We start from the raw sequence: 14,742 nt of genomic DNA, 5'->3' as shown, positions 1-14,742 counted from the left end.
TCCCCCTTCAAGCTAGACAAGTATCGTTCTTTGTAGTTTTTCCGTTTGACGCTTATTTCGTGAGATATTTGGCGCGGTCACGATCAATGGACCACCCTGTAGATTCCGATACAATGAAGACCCAATACTCACACATCGGGAGGAAAGGGACGCGCGCGGGCTGCTGAACCTAGCTACTGGTGCACTTGTGCCCCCCCCCCCCCCCCCCCCGCCCTCCCGGGCTAACAGTCTCGCAAGATGCCTTCTTTCTTTGCAAATTTACTTCATAAAACCCTTATAATAATAATGCTTCTGAAGCGGAACGAACAGTGTGATAGAAACATGAATTAATCAACAGTCAACAAAATGTATACGCAAACCAGATTTCTACGTCCCCTTTCGGATCGAAAGAGCAAAGTTACGCTACCGAGCTGCTGACGCATAGCTCATGTAGATGAGGAATACTAAAATAAATTCTCAAATTATCTGGTTGGCAACTGATATAAAGTCAGCTTTCTCGATGAGTGAAATCTTCCACTCGTTTTATGTTCCAGAAGCAATTCGAGAGACCAGCCTTGCATATAACGAACACAGTGGAGAACTGCTGTGGTTGAAGGAGAGGTACCAGGACGCTCTGCATTTCTGTACGGAGCGTCAGAAGAGATGAGCGTGTGGACCGCCTGCTGGCAGGGCCTCGGCCTCGTGGTGGGAGCTCTGCTGGCCGTCTTCAGCTGGCTCTGGATCACTCGGCCTCGCACCAACGCGCCCGGGCCCACTCCGCTGCCGCTGTTGGGAAACCTCCCACATTTCTGGCGAAATCTGCCCGTCGTCGTGAACGACTTTAGGAAGCTGCAACGTCAATATGGTGACGTCTTCAGGTATTTAAACTCTTAAAAGTCAGACTGCTACCGTATAATACCTTCCCGATGCTATAGAACCATCTGACTAACTTAACTCCGAATGTACTACAGAAACGAAAGTAATATCGGATGTGCCCCTGAGGAAGAGCAATAGGGTACTAACATTTTCAGTATACAGGGTGAGTCACCTACCATTACCGCTGGATATATTTCGTAAACCACATCAAATACTGACGAATCGATTCCACAGACCGAACGTGAGGAAAGGGGCTAGTGTAATTGGTTAATACAAACCATAAAAAATGCACGCAACTATGTTTTTTAACTCAAACCTGTGTTTTTTTAAATGGAACCCCGTTAGTTTTGTTAGCACATCTGAACATATAAACAAATACGTAATCAGTGCCGTTTGTTGCATTGTAAAATGTTAATTACATCCGGAGATATTGTAACCTAAAGCTGACGCTTGAGTACCACTCCTCCGCTGTTCGATCGTGTGTATCGGAGAGCACCGAATTACGTAGGTATCCATAGGGAACGGTGATGGACCTTAGGTACAGAAGAGACTGGAACAGCACATTACGTCCACATGCTAACACCTTTTTATTTGTCTTTTTCACTGACGCACATGTACACTACCATGAGGGGTGAGGTACACGTTCGACGGGCGTTTCATAGGACGTGAAGGACGCATAAATTGGCCAGCCCGTTCTCCTCATCTTACCCCTCTGGACTTCTTTCTGTGGGGTACGTTAAAGGAGAATGTGTACCATGATGTACCTACAACCCCAGAGGATATGAAACAACGTATTGTGGCAGCCTGCGGCGACATTACACCAGATGTACTGCGGCATATACGACATTCATTACGCCAGAGATTGCAATTGTGTGCAGCAAATGATGGCCACCACATTGAACATCTATTAACCTGACATATCGGGACACACTCTTTTCCACTCCGTAACTGAAAACGTAAACCACGTGTGTACGTGTACCTCACCCCTCATGGTAATGTACATGTGCGTCAGTGAAAAAGACCAATAAAAAGGTATTAGCATGTGGACGTAATGTACTGTTCCAGTCTCTTCTGCACCTAAGGTCCGTCACCGTTCCCTTTGGATCCCTACGTAATTCGGTGCTCTCCGATACACACGATCGAACAGCGGAGGAGTGGTACTCAAGCGTCAACTTTAGGTTACAATATCTCCGGATGTAATTAACATTTTACAATGGAACAAACGGCACTGATTACGTATTTGTTTATATGTTCAGATGTGCTGACAAAACTAACGGGGTTCCATATAAAAAATGTAGGTTTGTGTTAAAAAACATACTTCCAAGCATTTTTTTATGGTTTGTATTAACCAATTACAATAGCCCCTCTCCTCACGTTCGGTCTGTGGAATCGATTCGTCAGTATTTGATGTGGTTTACGAAATATATCCAGCGGTAACGTTAGGTGACTCACCCTGTATAGGAGTTGACCAAACATATGGAAATACCGCGAAAAATACCTGCTTCAACATAAATCCAGTTTGTGTCAATTGGAAGACTACAAGAAAGAAAAGGGAAGGAAAGGAATTTGTGATATCAGCCGCATCGGGAATTTATGCAGAATCGGCGCGGCGAGTGAAAATGTGTGACGGAGCGGAACTCGAACTCGGCATCTCTTGATTACCACACAGCTGAGTTAACCACTCTGCCATCCACACATGGTGTTTATCACAAACTCAGATTCTCACATAGCGCCACCTATTCGCAGTTCCCTTCCATGTTCTCTAATTTTAGGTTCCCTCAGGACGACGAACGATGTTATGCTTTGCACCATGTCCAAATGAGAGGACACCGGCCATTAATATAATTGATTCATCTCGATGGACAATGAATCCACAAACTTTAATGTTGATGAACAATATCGCTCGACCTCCTGCGGGAATCTACACTACTGCACTTTAAAATTGCTACACCAAGAAGAAATGCAGATGATAAACGGGTATTCATTGGACAAATATATTATACTACAACTAACATGTGATTACATTTTCACGCAATTTGGGTGCATAGATCATGAGAAATCAGTACCCAGAATAACCACCTCTGGCCGTGATAACGGCCTTGATACACCTGGGCATTGAGTCAAACAGAGCTTGGATGGCGCGTACAGGTACAGCTGCCCATGCAGCTTCAGCACAATACCACAGTTCATCAAGAGTAGTGACTGGCATATTGTGACGAGCCAGTTGCTCGGCCACCATTGACCAGACGTTTTCAATTGGTGAGAGATCTGGAGAATGTGCTTGCCAGGGCAGCAGTCGAACATTTTCTGTATCCAGAAAGGCCCGTACGGAACCTGCAACATGCGGTCGTGCATTATCAGGCTGAAATGTAGGGTTTTGCAGGAATCGAATGAAGGGTAGAAACATGGGTCGTAACACATCTGAAACGTAACTTCCACAGTTCAAAGTGCCGTCAATGCGAACAAGACGTGACCGAGACGTGTAACCAATGGCACCCCATACCACCACGCCGGGTGATACGCCAGTATGGCGATGACGAATACACGCTTCCAATGTGCGTTCAGCGGATGCGACCATCACGATGCTGTAAACAGAACCTGGATTCATCCGAAAACATCACGTTTTGTCATTCGTGCACCCAGGTTCGTCGCCGAGTACACTATCGCAGGCGCTCCTGTCTGTGAAGCAGCGTCAGGGGTAACCGCAGCCATGGTCTCCGAGCTGATAGCGCATGTTGCTGCAAACGTTGTCGAACTGTTCGTGGAGATGGTTGTTGTCTTGCAAACGTCCCCATCTGCTGACTCAGGGATCGAGACGTGCCTGCACGATCCGTTACAGCCATGCGGATAAAATGCCTGTCACCTCGACTGCTAGTGATGCGAAGCCGTTGGGATCCAGCACGGCGTTCCGTATTACCCTCCTGAACCCACCGATTCCATATTCTGCTAACAGTCATTTCACCAGGCAACGCCGGTTTGTGTATGAGAAATCGGTTGGAAACTTTCCTCATGTCAGCACGTTGTAGGTGTCGCCACCGGCGCCAACAATGTGTGAATGCTCTGAAAAGCTAATCATTTGCGTATCACAGCATCTTATTCCTGTCGGTTAAATTTCGTGTCTGCAGCACGTCATCTTCTTAATGTAGCAATTTTAATGGTCAATAGTGTAACATCAGATGCGCACTGCGGGTAGGTGGCGCTAGGTGGGAATGTAAGTTAGACGGGGAGCGAGCCGAGATGGTCCACTCTGCGATAAACACTGTGTTCGAATGGCGCAATGGTTAGTGCAAACACCAAGTAAGCAGGTGATCCGAGATTCTAGCCCCAGTTCGATACACATCTTCTCTCGTCGCCGCCAACTGCATATCCTCAATTCCTTCCTTTTCTCCCCATTCAGCCTGCATAATGTATATCACAGCAGTGGATTCCACGTGGTGTCTTTTCGAACACATCCGTGCAGACATATAGCAATACGGCGCTGTGGTTAGCACTCTGGACTCGCATTCGTAGGTCGATGGTTCAAACTCGGGTCCGGCTATCCCGGTTTACGTTTGCTGTGATTTCCCTAATCTCTTCAGGTAAATGTCTGCGTGGTTCCTTTGAAAGGACATGGCCTGTTTCCTTCCCATTCTTCCATAACCCGCACCTGTACTCCGTCTATAATGACCTCGTTGTCGACGTGACGTGAAACATTAATCTCCTGCCCCTCCTCTGAAGGAACAGACACCTCCCATTCATGTACTAAATCCAGGTGCTACAGAAGCACGCAAGTTTTACTGTTGTATTTAACAACGAACGTGACGTGTGTAATGTCCTCATTACCTTGAAAGTGCCAGTTGTCGTCAGAGCAGTGTTCTGTGTACTCGTGAATGCATCACGCCGGAGTTAAGTGAAGCTGAGCGTGGGCAAGTTACTGGTGTTTAGACGGTGGGTGCTTTCGTGACCAGCGTAGCCAAACAGTTTTGCAGTGCGTGCGTCAAAAATATCGTATCGAAGATTTCAAAACGCATACGAAAGTGTGTGTTGAGTGATCGTGACGGACGATCAATGAAGAGGATTGTGACGAGAAATGAGAGGACAGCAGCTGCGAAAGTCACTGCAGAACAGAATGTCGCACCCACAAACCCTCTCAGCATAAAAACAATATGAAGGGAGCTCCATAAGCAGGGAACTGCAAGGCGAGCTGAAATTCAAAATCCACGCAGCAGTAATGCAAATGCCCGTAACAGTAGGACGTGGTGCCGAAACCATAAAACCTGGACAATGGAGCAATTGAAGAATGTCATTTGGTCGCATGAGTCTTGTTGCACTCTGTTTGCAACTTCTGGCGGAGTTGGCCTCCGAAGAGTAAAACATGGCAGGGGTTCGGTGATGATTTGGGTAGCCATGTCGTGGTTACACTGTAGAGTCGCATCAATGACCATGACTATATGACTATTTTGGCTGATCAAGTCCAACCCATGTTTCAACCTCTGTTCTGCAACGGGGATGTGTTGCAAGGAGACAAGGCACCTGTTCACAAAGCTCGCATGGTGCAGTACCGATTTTCTGATCACGATGATGAATTATTGAGTTTTCCCTAACTACTACGACCAGATCTCAGTATTATTGAGCCTTTTTGATCTGCTTTGGGGAGAAGCATCGTCGTTACCTGAACTTGTCACAGATTTGGATAAAAAATACGATAAGATTCGACTGAAAATCGCACAAAACATATATTTATTCATTCTGAGGCCACTGGAAGCTGTTTTGAATGCCATTGGTTTTCCTACACTATATTAGGTTTGGTAATGTGTTGTGTGTTTGGCGTATCCATATTGTCGTCCACCCTCTGTAGACATAATCAGAGTATTCAGTAATTTATGTTGGCCTGCTCTGTTTGGGCAACTTAGGGGAATGAATATTCCTAGAAATATTCCTAGATTTCTCTACTATAGCTGTAGAGTGTAGTTTCACTGAGCACCGTTCAGGTAGAATAGTGCAGTGGCAAACAAACACGACCAAAACTACTAGGTGAATTACGAAAGGATGGTCACAGGGAACAGTGTGTGGCTCCATTTTTCGGAATACGACAATCGAAAGGCTGTTAACGTTACATCAAAGACTTCATTCACTCAAGTTGTCATAGGAAATGATGATGACATGACGGCGATTGTGTCCTAAAACTCCAGAGTCGAGCCGCTGACCCACTCCTTCAACCGTTCACAGAAAAATTTACAGTAGGTGCAAAGCTTGTGGAACATAGTCTCAGTTGTGTGACTGGATTCGTGATTTCCTGTCAGAGAGGTCGCAGTTCGTAGAAACGGACGGAAAGTCATCGAGTAAAACAGAAGTGATTTCTGGTGTTCCCCAAGGTAGTGTTACAGACCCTTCGCTCTTCCTCATCTATATAAACGATACGGGAGACAATCTGAGCAACCGTCTTAGGCTGTTTGCAGATGAAGCTGTGGCTTACCGACTAGTAAAGTCATCACAAGATCAAAACAAATTGTAAAACGATTTAGAAAAGATATCTGTATGGTGTGAAAATTGGCAAATTACCCTAAATAACGAAAAGTGTGTGGTCATCCACATGAGTGCTAAAAGTAATCCGTTAAACTTCGCTTACACGATGAATGAGTGAAATCTAAAGGCTGTAAATTCAACTAAACACCTAGGAATTAAATTGGAAGAAACACACAGAAAATGATGTGCGGAAGGCTAAGGCTAAACAAAGACTGCGTTTGATTGGCAGGACACTTAGAAAATGTAACAGATCTACTAAGGAGACTGCCAACACTACGCTTGTCCGTCCTGTTTTAGAATACTGTTGCACGGTGTGGGATCTCTATTAGATAGTATTGACGGAGTACATCGAGAAAGTTCAAAGAAGGGAGTACGTTTTGTATTATCGTGAAATAGAGAGTGCCATAAAAATGAAACAGAATTTGGGGTGGACATCATTAAAACAAAGACTTTTTCGTTGCGGCGGAATCTTCTTACGTAATTTCAATCTCCAACTATCTCCTCCGAATTCGAAAATATTTAGTCGACGCCGACCTACATAGGGAGAAACGATCACCACAATAAAATAAGGGAAATTAGAGCTCGCACCGAAAGATATAGGTGTTCGTTTTTACCGCGCGCTGTAAGAGACTGGAATAATGAAGAATTAGTGTGAAGATGGTTCGATGATTCCTCTGCCAGGGACTTAAATGTGATTTGCAGAGTATCCATGTAGATGTAGATGTAGAAAGAATATCACAAATATTCTACTTAGGCCAGCCTATGAGAAATCTCACTTTAAAGATGGACGATGTTTCCATCCGAAAAAGTGAAACGTGCAAATATTGGGATGTCATTCTTGACAAAATACTTAATTTCTTAGCTAATATTACGGATATTAGTCAGCGAACTAAGATAGTGCAGAAGAATGTGCCACTACTTACAAACGGATACTGGCTACCAGTCTCTGCATTTAAAGCTTATCACGATGCCATTTTGACAGCAATGGCCACAACTGTATGGCTCTCAAAATTTGAAGTGAACATGTCGCAGCCAAACTGCATCTCATCCAGAGAAGAATATTTGCTCAGGCTGACGATCGCTTTTAGTACAACGCCTGTCGAAGCACTTAACATCTTGTTTGGACTTTGCCCGGTAGGAGTAGAAGTGCAATATCTAGGAACTTGTCAATGATTGCGCGGAGGTAATCTAGCAAAAGTACAAGACTGTACTGGCCGGAACAGCACTGATAGGAAACAGTTAAACGAATGGAAACATGAGTGGTACGGGAGTAGTACAGCAGGACATCTGTATGGCTTTTTCCAAAATGTCCAAATGTGTGTGAAATCTTATGGGACTCAACTGCTAAGGTCATCAGTCCCTAAGCTTACACACTGCTTAACCTAAATTATCCTAAGGACAAACACACACACCCACGCCCGAGGGAGGACTCGAACATCCGCCGGGACCAGCCGCACAGTCTATGACTGCAGCGTGGCTTTTTCCCAAGCTTCCTTGAAATTATGTAATTTCCTCCAAAGGATTATACTTTTTGACAAGACATGGCTCATGTACTGTGTATTCACACAGAATTAACAAGATAAAGGAACAGAAGTACCGCTGTGGCCTGGTACTTGTACCTGAAAATAAATGCTTGAATAATGTAATGAATATATGAAACTGAGAAAGGGAATGGACAAAAAACCTGATCGTGTGTATGGCATAGTCCGTAATGAAGAAGAGTGACAGCTGTTTGTCGCTCTAGAGAATAAAATATGTAAAGCAAAACTAGAAGAATTTAAAGATACGAAGAGACTCGAGTAAGAAAGAGAAGTCAGTAGCAGACAAAGCGGCTCTTAAGGAATTACAGACCAACAAATTCTAAGGACCACATTACTCTGAGCTATGACGAGATCAAAACTTGTCCTTTTCCTATTAAGTTAGTGTTCACTAACCTACGGAAGATCAATGACCAAAGAACTATTACCAGAAAATTGTTTTTAAGTGTATATCCAATGGCGAGGGGTGGGGGGGGGGGGGGGGCGGACGCCCAGTGACTTGTTCTCCTGGGACACTGCAAGAGATGTGGCTATTGATGATTCCAATGGGATGCTGTGTTGGATGGTGGCACATTGAGCGTGTAGAGCCACCGATGTGATACCAGGAAAACTTTCCCGATGACACGGTGTCATCTCACGTTCAGAAAAAGGAAACAACGTCGCGTCGGAAAGACTTCCGGTGGACGTGATCTTGTAATACTGGGCTGTGTAATTAATTAGTACTGTGATTGTAGTAATAAAGTGTACAGCTATACTTCGTTTTTCTTGAATTTTTAAGCACAGATTTTGGGTGCTGGAGAACCAGTTTCTCCAGTTTTCTTACCATGATCTGTGCCCGCAACGCCACCACGCAACATTTAATCTCATAGAGGGCATTGGCGTTGCGGGCACAGGATATGGTAAGGAAACTGGAGCAACTGGTGCTAAGACACTCAGAATCTGCACTGGTGTCTAAAAGTAAGAGCCAAAGTACCTTTTGCATTACGTCACTGCCAAATAAAACAGCTTGATGAAACTTGGCCCATACATAGAAAGAAATTGCAAATTACATAGTCCAGCTACATAAACATGGTCACCGCCTGTGTTCAACGTCAGCGTGCAATGACCACTCGCATACTGTAGGTGTCAGCATTAACAGTGGAGGGTACATAAAGCATGTCGGAGGGTCGCGAAAAACACTGCAGTAGTTGTCGTAATGTGGAAACAGCGCTATTTACCTGATGTCTAAAAAGACATGATCATTGGCTTTAGTAGCAAGGATAGAAGCATTTCCGAAAAGAATAAGTTTGTAAACTCCAGGGCGGAGGAGGCAGTGTTATAGTCTGCGTGATGTTTTCGTAGCGTTTCCTGGGTGATCTCGTCATTCTGTAAGGCGCAGTGGATCAAAACAAGTATGCATCTATTCTTGGGGATCATGTCTACCCCTACGGGAAGTTCGTATTTTCCTCGACACGATGGCATTTACCAGCAGAACAATACCGTATATGGCAAAATGGCGCCACCCTAAACCGACGCCGAGGCAACTGTGGTGCACCATGGGCCATGGAGGACAGGGTTGATCGGCGGCTACGAAGATGTGTGCTGGCGAGTAGACGTTCAACAGTCAAGCAGCCGACCGCACAAATCAACCAAACTGCTACCAAAAGAGTCTCTTCAACGACTGTTCAACGAACGTTGGTGTATATGGGCTCCTGCAGCACACACCTGGTTCACGCACCCACGCTGAACGCTGTTCATCGGCAACGGTGGGTGAAATCTCACTTCAGCACTTCACTGGACGTCCGACGGGCGACAGGTGGCCTCTTCAGATGATTCAGGTTTTACGCTCCATTGAGCAGACAGTCGTTGGCGTGCACGGCCGTGCAACAATCGTCTAAAGCGTCCAGGGCGGAGGAGTGTGCTCCCTGCCACCGTTGGATAAGCAGCTGCAGCAGCAAGTCGTATACTCCTAGCTCACTCATTTGTTACATAGTTTAATTCTTAATTTCTTTGCGTGTTTTTGGTACTTGCATTGTTTAATTCATAAATTTCGGGCGTATTATAGTATTTGAGAGTTGTAGCATCGCGTTTTAGTACCTGAATAGTGTAAATTCGCATAGTCGTCTGTCTTCTGTTTTTGTTTTGAATGGCCAGTGTCGGTTGGTCACAGTCAGTGTGCTTCCTGCCGCCGTTGGATAAGCAGCTGCAGCAGCAAGTCGTATACTCCTAGCTCACTCATTTGTTATATAGTTTAATTCTTAATTTCTTTTCGTGTTTTTGGTACTTGCATTGTTTAATTCATAAATTTCGGGCGTATTATAGTATTTGAGAGTTGTAGCATCGCGTTTCAGTACCTGAATAGTGTAAATTCGCGTAGTCGTCTGACTTCTGTTTTTGTCTTGAACGGCCAGTGTCGGTTGGTCACAGTCAGTGTGCTCCCTGCCGCCGTTGGATAAGCAGCTGCAGCAGCAAGTCGTATACTCCTAGCTCACTCATTGTTACATAGTTTAATTCTTAATTTCTTTGCGTGTTTTTGGTACTTGCATTGTTTAATTCATAAATATCGGGCGTATTATAGTATTTGAGAGTTGTAGCATCGCGTTTTAGTACCTGAATAGTGTAAAATCGCGTAGTCTCCTTCCGCCGCCGAGCAGTGTGGCAGCATTACTGCATTTACTAGGCAATCTTGTATTTTAATAACCGTTTAAATTTTGTGTCGATTTGTTTGCGCTCTCTGTAGATCAGTTCAGACGTTCTTTGCACAACCATTTTTAGCATGGATAGGGACTGCAACTGCTGTGTTCGGATGCAGGCTGAGTTGGCATCCCTTCGCTCCCACCTTCAGGCAGTGCTGGCTTCGGTCACACAGCTTGAGGCTGTTGCCAATGGGCATCACTGTGGGGGTCCGGATGGGGGTTTGTCGGGGACGGCCAGCTCGTCCCACGCATCCCCCGATCGGACTACGACTGTGGTTTCCCGGGATACTGCCCGCATTGAGGTTGATCCCTCACCTGTGGTAGAGTGGGAGGTCGTCTCGAGGTGTGGCAGGGGGCGAAAGACATTCCGGAGGGCTGAACGGAAGGCCTCTCCAGTTTGTCTGACGAACCGGTTTCAGGCTCTGTCTCAGGCTGATACTGATCTTCGGCCTGACATGGCTGCTTGTCCTGTTCCAGAGGTTGCCCCTCAGTCTGCAAGATCCGGGCGGTCGCAGAGGGTGGACTTATTGGTAGTTGGGAGCTCCAACGTCAGGCGCGTAATGGGGCCCCTTAGGGATATGGCAGCAAGGGAGGGGAAGAAAACCAAAGTGCACTCCGTGTGCATAACGGGGGGAGTCATTCCAGATGTGGAAAGGGTCCTTCCGGATGCCATGAAGGGTACAGGGTGCACCCATCTGCAGGTGGTCGCTCATGTCGGCACCAATGATGTGTGTCGCTATGGATCGGAGGAAATCCTCTCTGGCTTCCGGCGGCTATCTGATTTGGTGAAGACTGCCAGTCTCGCTAGTGCGATGAAAGCAGAGCTCACCATCTGCAGCATCGTCGACAGGACTGACTGCGGATCTTTGGTACAGAGCCGACTGGAGGGTCTGAATCAGAGGCTGAGACGGTTCTGCGGCCGTGTGGGCTGCAGATTCCTCGACTTGCGCCATAGGGTGGTGGGGTTTCGGGTTCCGCTGGATAGGTCAGGAGTCCACTACACGCAACAAGCGGCTACACGGGTAGCAGGGGTTGTGTGGCGTGGGCTGGGCGGTTTTTTAGGTTAGATGGCCTCGGGCAAGTACAGAAAGAGCAACAGCCTCAACGGATGCGGGGCAAAGTCAGGACATGCGGGGACCAAGCAGCAATCGGTATTGTAATTGTAAACTGTCGAAGCTGCGTTGATAAAGTACCGGAATTTCAAGCGCTGATAGAAAGCACCGAAGCTGAAATAGTTATAGGTACAGAAAGCTGGCTGAAGCCAGAGATAAATTCTGCCGAAATTTTTCAAAGGTACAGACGGTGTTTAGAAAGGATAGATTGCATGCAACCGGTGGTGGAGTGTTCGTCGCTGTTAGTAGTTGTTTATCCTGTAGTGAAGTAGAAGTGGATAGTTCCTGTGAATTATTATGGGTGGAGGTTACGCTCAACAACCGAGCTAGGTTAATAATTGGCTCCTTTTACCGACCCCCCGACTCAGCAGCACTAGTGGCAGAACAACTGAGAGAAAATTTGGAATACATTTCACATAAATTTTCTCAGCATGTTATAGTCTTAGGTGGAGATTTCAATTTACCAGATATAGACTGGGATACTCAGATGTTTAGGATGGGTGGTAGGGACAGAGCATCGAGTGACATTATACTGAGTGCACTATCCGAAAATTACCTTGAGCAATTAAACAGAGAGCCGACTCGTGGAGATAACATCTTGGACCTACTGATAACAAACAGACCCGAACTTTTCGACTCTGTAAGTGCAGAACAGGGAATCAGTGATCATAAGGCCGTTGCAGCATCCGTGAATATGGAAGTTAATAGGAATATAAAAAAAGGGAGGAAGGTTTATCTGTTTAGCAAGAGTAATAGAAGGTAGATTTCAGACTACCTAAAAGATCAAAACGAAAATTTCTGTTCCGACACTGACAATGTTGAGTGTTTATGGAAAAAGTTCAAGGCAATCGTAAAATGCGTTTTAGACAGGTACGTGCCGAGTAAAACCGTGAGGGATGGGAAAAACCCACCGTGGTATAACAACAAAGTTAGGAAACTGCTGCGAAACAAAGAGAGCTTCACTCCAAGTTTAAACGCAGCCAAAACCTCTCAGACAAACAGAAGCTAAACGATGTCAAAGTTAGCGCAAGGAGGGCTATGCGTGAAGCGTTCAGTGAATTCGAAAGTAAAATACCGACTTGTCAGAAAATCCTAGGAAGTTCTGGTCTTATGTTAAATCAGTAAGTGGCTCGAAACAGCATGTCCAGACACTTCGGGATGATGATGGTATTGAAACAGAGGATGACAAGCGTAAAGCTGAAATACTAAACACCTTTTTCCAAAGCTGTTTCACAGAGGAAGACCGCACTGCAGTCCCTTCTCTAAATCCTCGCACAAACGAAAAAATGGCTGACATCGAAATAAGTGTCCAAGGAATAGAAAAGCAACTGGAATCACTCAACAGAGGAAAGTCCACTGGATCTGACGGGATACCAATTCGATTCTACACAGAGTACGCGAAAGAACTTGCCCCCCTTCTAACAGCCGTGTACCGCAAGTCTCTAGAGGAACGGAAGGTTCCAAATGATTGGAAAAGAGCACAGGTAGTCCCAGTCTTCAAGAAGGGTCGTCGAGCAGATGCGCAAAACTATAGACCTATATCTCTGAAGTCGATCTGTTGTAGAATTTTAGAACATGTATTTTGCTCGAGTATCATGTCGTTTTTGGAAACTCAGAATCTACTATGTAGGAATCAACATGGATTCCGTAAACAGCGATCGTGTGAGACCCAACTCGCTTTATTTGTTCATTAGACCCAGAAAATATTAGATACAGGCTCCCAGGTAGATGGTATTTTTCTTGACTTCCGGAAGGCGTTCGATACAGTTCCGCACTGTCGCCTGATAAACAAAGTAAGAGCCTACGGAATATCAGACCAGCTGTGTGGCTGGATTGAAGAGTTTTTAGCAAACAGAACATAGCATGTTGTTATCAACGGAGAGACGTCTACAGACGTTAAAGTAACCTCTGGCGTGCCACAGAGGAGTGTTATGGGACCATTGCTTTTCACAATATATATAAATGACCTAGTAGATAGTGTTGGAAGTTCCATGCGGCTTTTCGCGGATGATGCTGTAGTATACAGAGAAGTTGCAGCATTAGAAAATTGTAGCGAAATGCAGGAAGATATGCAGCGGATAGGCACTTGGTACAGGGGGTGGCAACTGACCCTTAACATAGACAAATGTAATGTATTGCGAATACATAGAAAGAAGGATCCTTTATTGTATGATTATATGATAGCGGAACAAACACTGGTAGCAGTTACTTCTGTAAAATATCTGGGAGTATGCGTGCGGAACGATTTGAAGTGGAATGATCATATAAAATTAATTGTTGGTAAGGCGGGTACCAGGTTGAGATTCATTGGGAGAGTCCTTAGAAAATGTAGTCCATCAACAAAGGAGGTGGCTTACAAAACACTCGTTCGACCTATACTTGAGTATTGCTCATCAGTGTGGGATCCGTACCAGATCGGGTTGACGGAGGAGATAGAGAAGATCCAAAGAAGAGCGCGCGTTTCGTCACAGGGTTATTTGGTAACCGTGATAGCGTTACGGAGATGTTTAACAAACTCAAGTGGCAGACTCTGCAAGAGAGGCGCTCTGCATCGCGGTGTAGCTTGCTCGCCAGGTTTCGAGAGGGTGCGTTTCTGGATGAGGTATCGAATATATTGCTTCCCCCTACTTACACCTCCCGAGGAGATCACGAATGTAAAATTAGAGAGATTAGAGCGCGCACGGAAGCTTTCAGACAGTCGTTCTTCCCGCGAACCATACGCGACTGGAACAGGAAAGGGAGGTAATGACAGTGGCACGTAAAGTGCCCTCCGCCACACACCGTTGGGTGGCTTGCGGAGTGTAAATGTAGATGTAGATGTAGGCGGTGTTCTAGTCTGCGTCATGTTTTCGTAGAGTTCCCTGGGTGATCTCGTCATTCTGTAAGGCGCATTGGATCAAAACAAGTATGCATCTATTCTTGGGAACCGTGTCCACCCCTACGGGAAGTTCGTTTTTTCCTCGACACGATGGCATTTACCAACAGAACAATGCAAAGTGTCATACAGCTCGCTGTGTGTATGCGTGGTTCAGAGAGCACCTGGCTGAGATTATCCTA

General features: G+C 45.6%; 1 protein-coding gene across 2 annotated transcripts in view; it reads left to right on the top strand.

Moving 5' to 3' along the window:
* Window positions 1-500: 500 nt before the first annotated feature.
* The window catches only part of LOC126175201 (cytochrome P450 4d2-like), a 95,659-nt gene continuing 81,417 nt past the window's right edge, over window positions 501-14,742 (top strand). For both annotated transcript variants that reach the window (XM_049921803.1, XM_049921802.1), the window contains exon 1: window positions 501-857. In XM_049921803.1, coding sequence (XP_049777760.1) covers window positions 643-857 — 215 coding nt within the window. In that variant the 5' untranslated portion in view covers window positions 501-642. The remainder of the gene's footprint in view (window positions 858-14,742) is intronic.

This window comes from Schistocerca cancellata, chromosome 3 (assembly GCF_023864275.1).
Source record: "Schistocerca cancellata isolate TAMUIC-IGC-003103 chromosome 3, iqSchCanc2.1, whole genome shotgun sequence".
NCBI lineage: Eukaryota > Metazoa > Arthropoda > Insecta > Orthoptera > Acrididae > Schistocerca > Schistocerca cancellata.
This window is presented reverse-complemented; position numbering and strand designations above follow the sequence as displayed.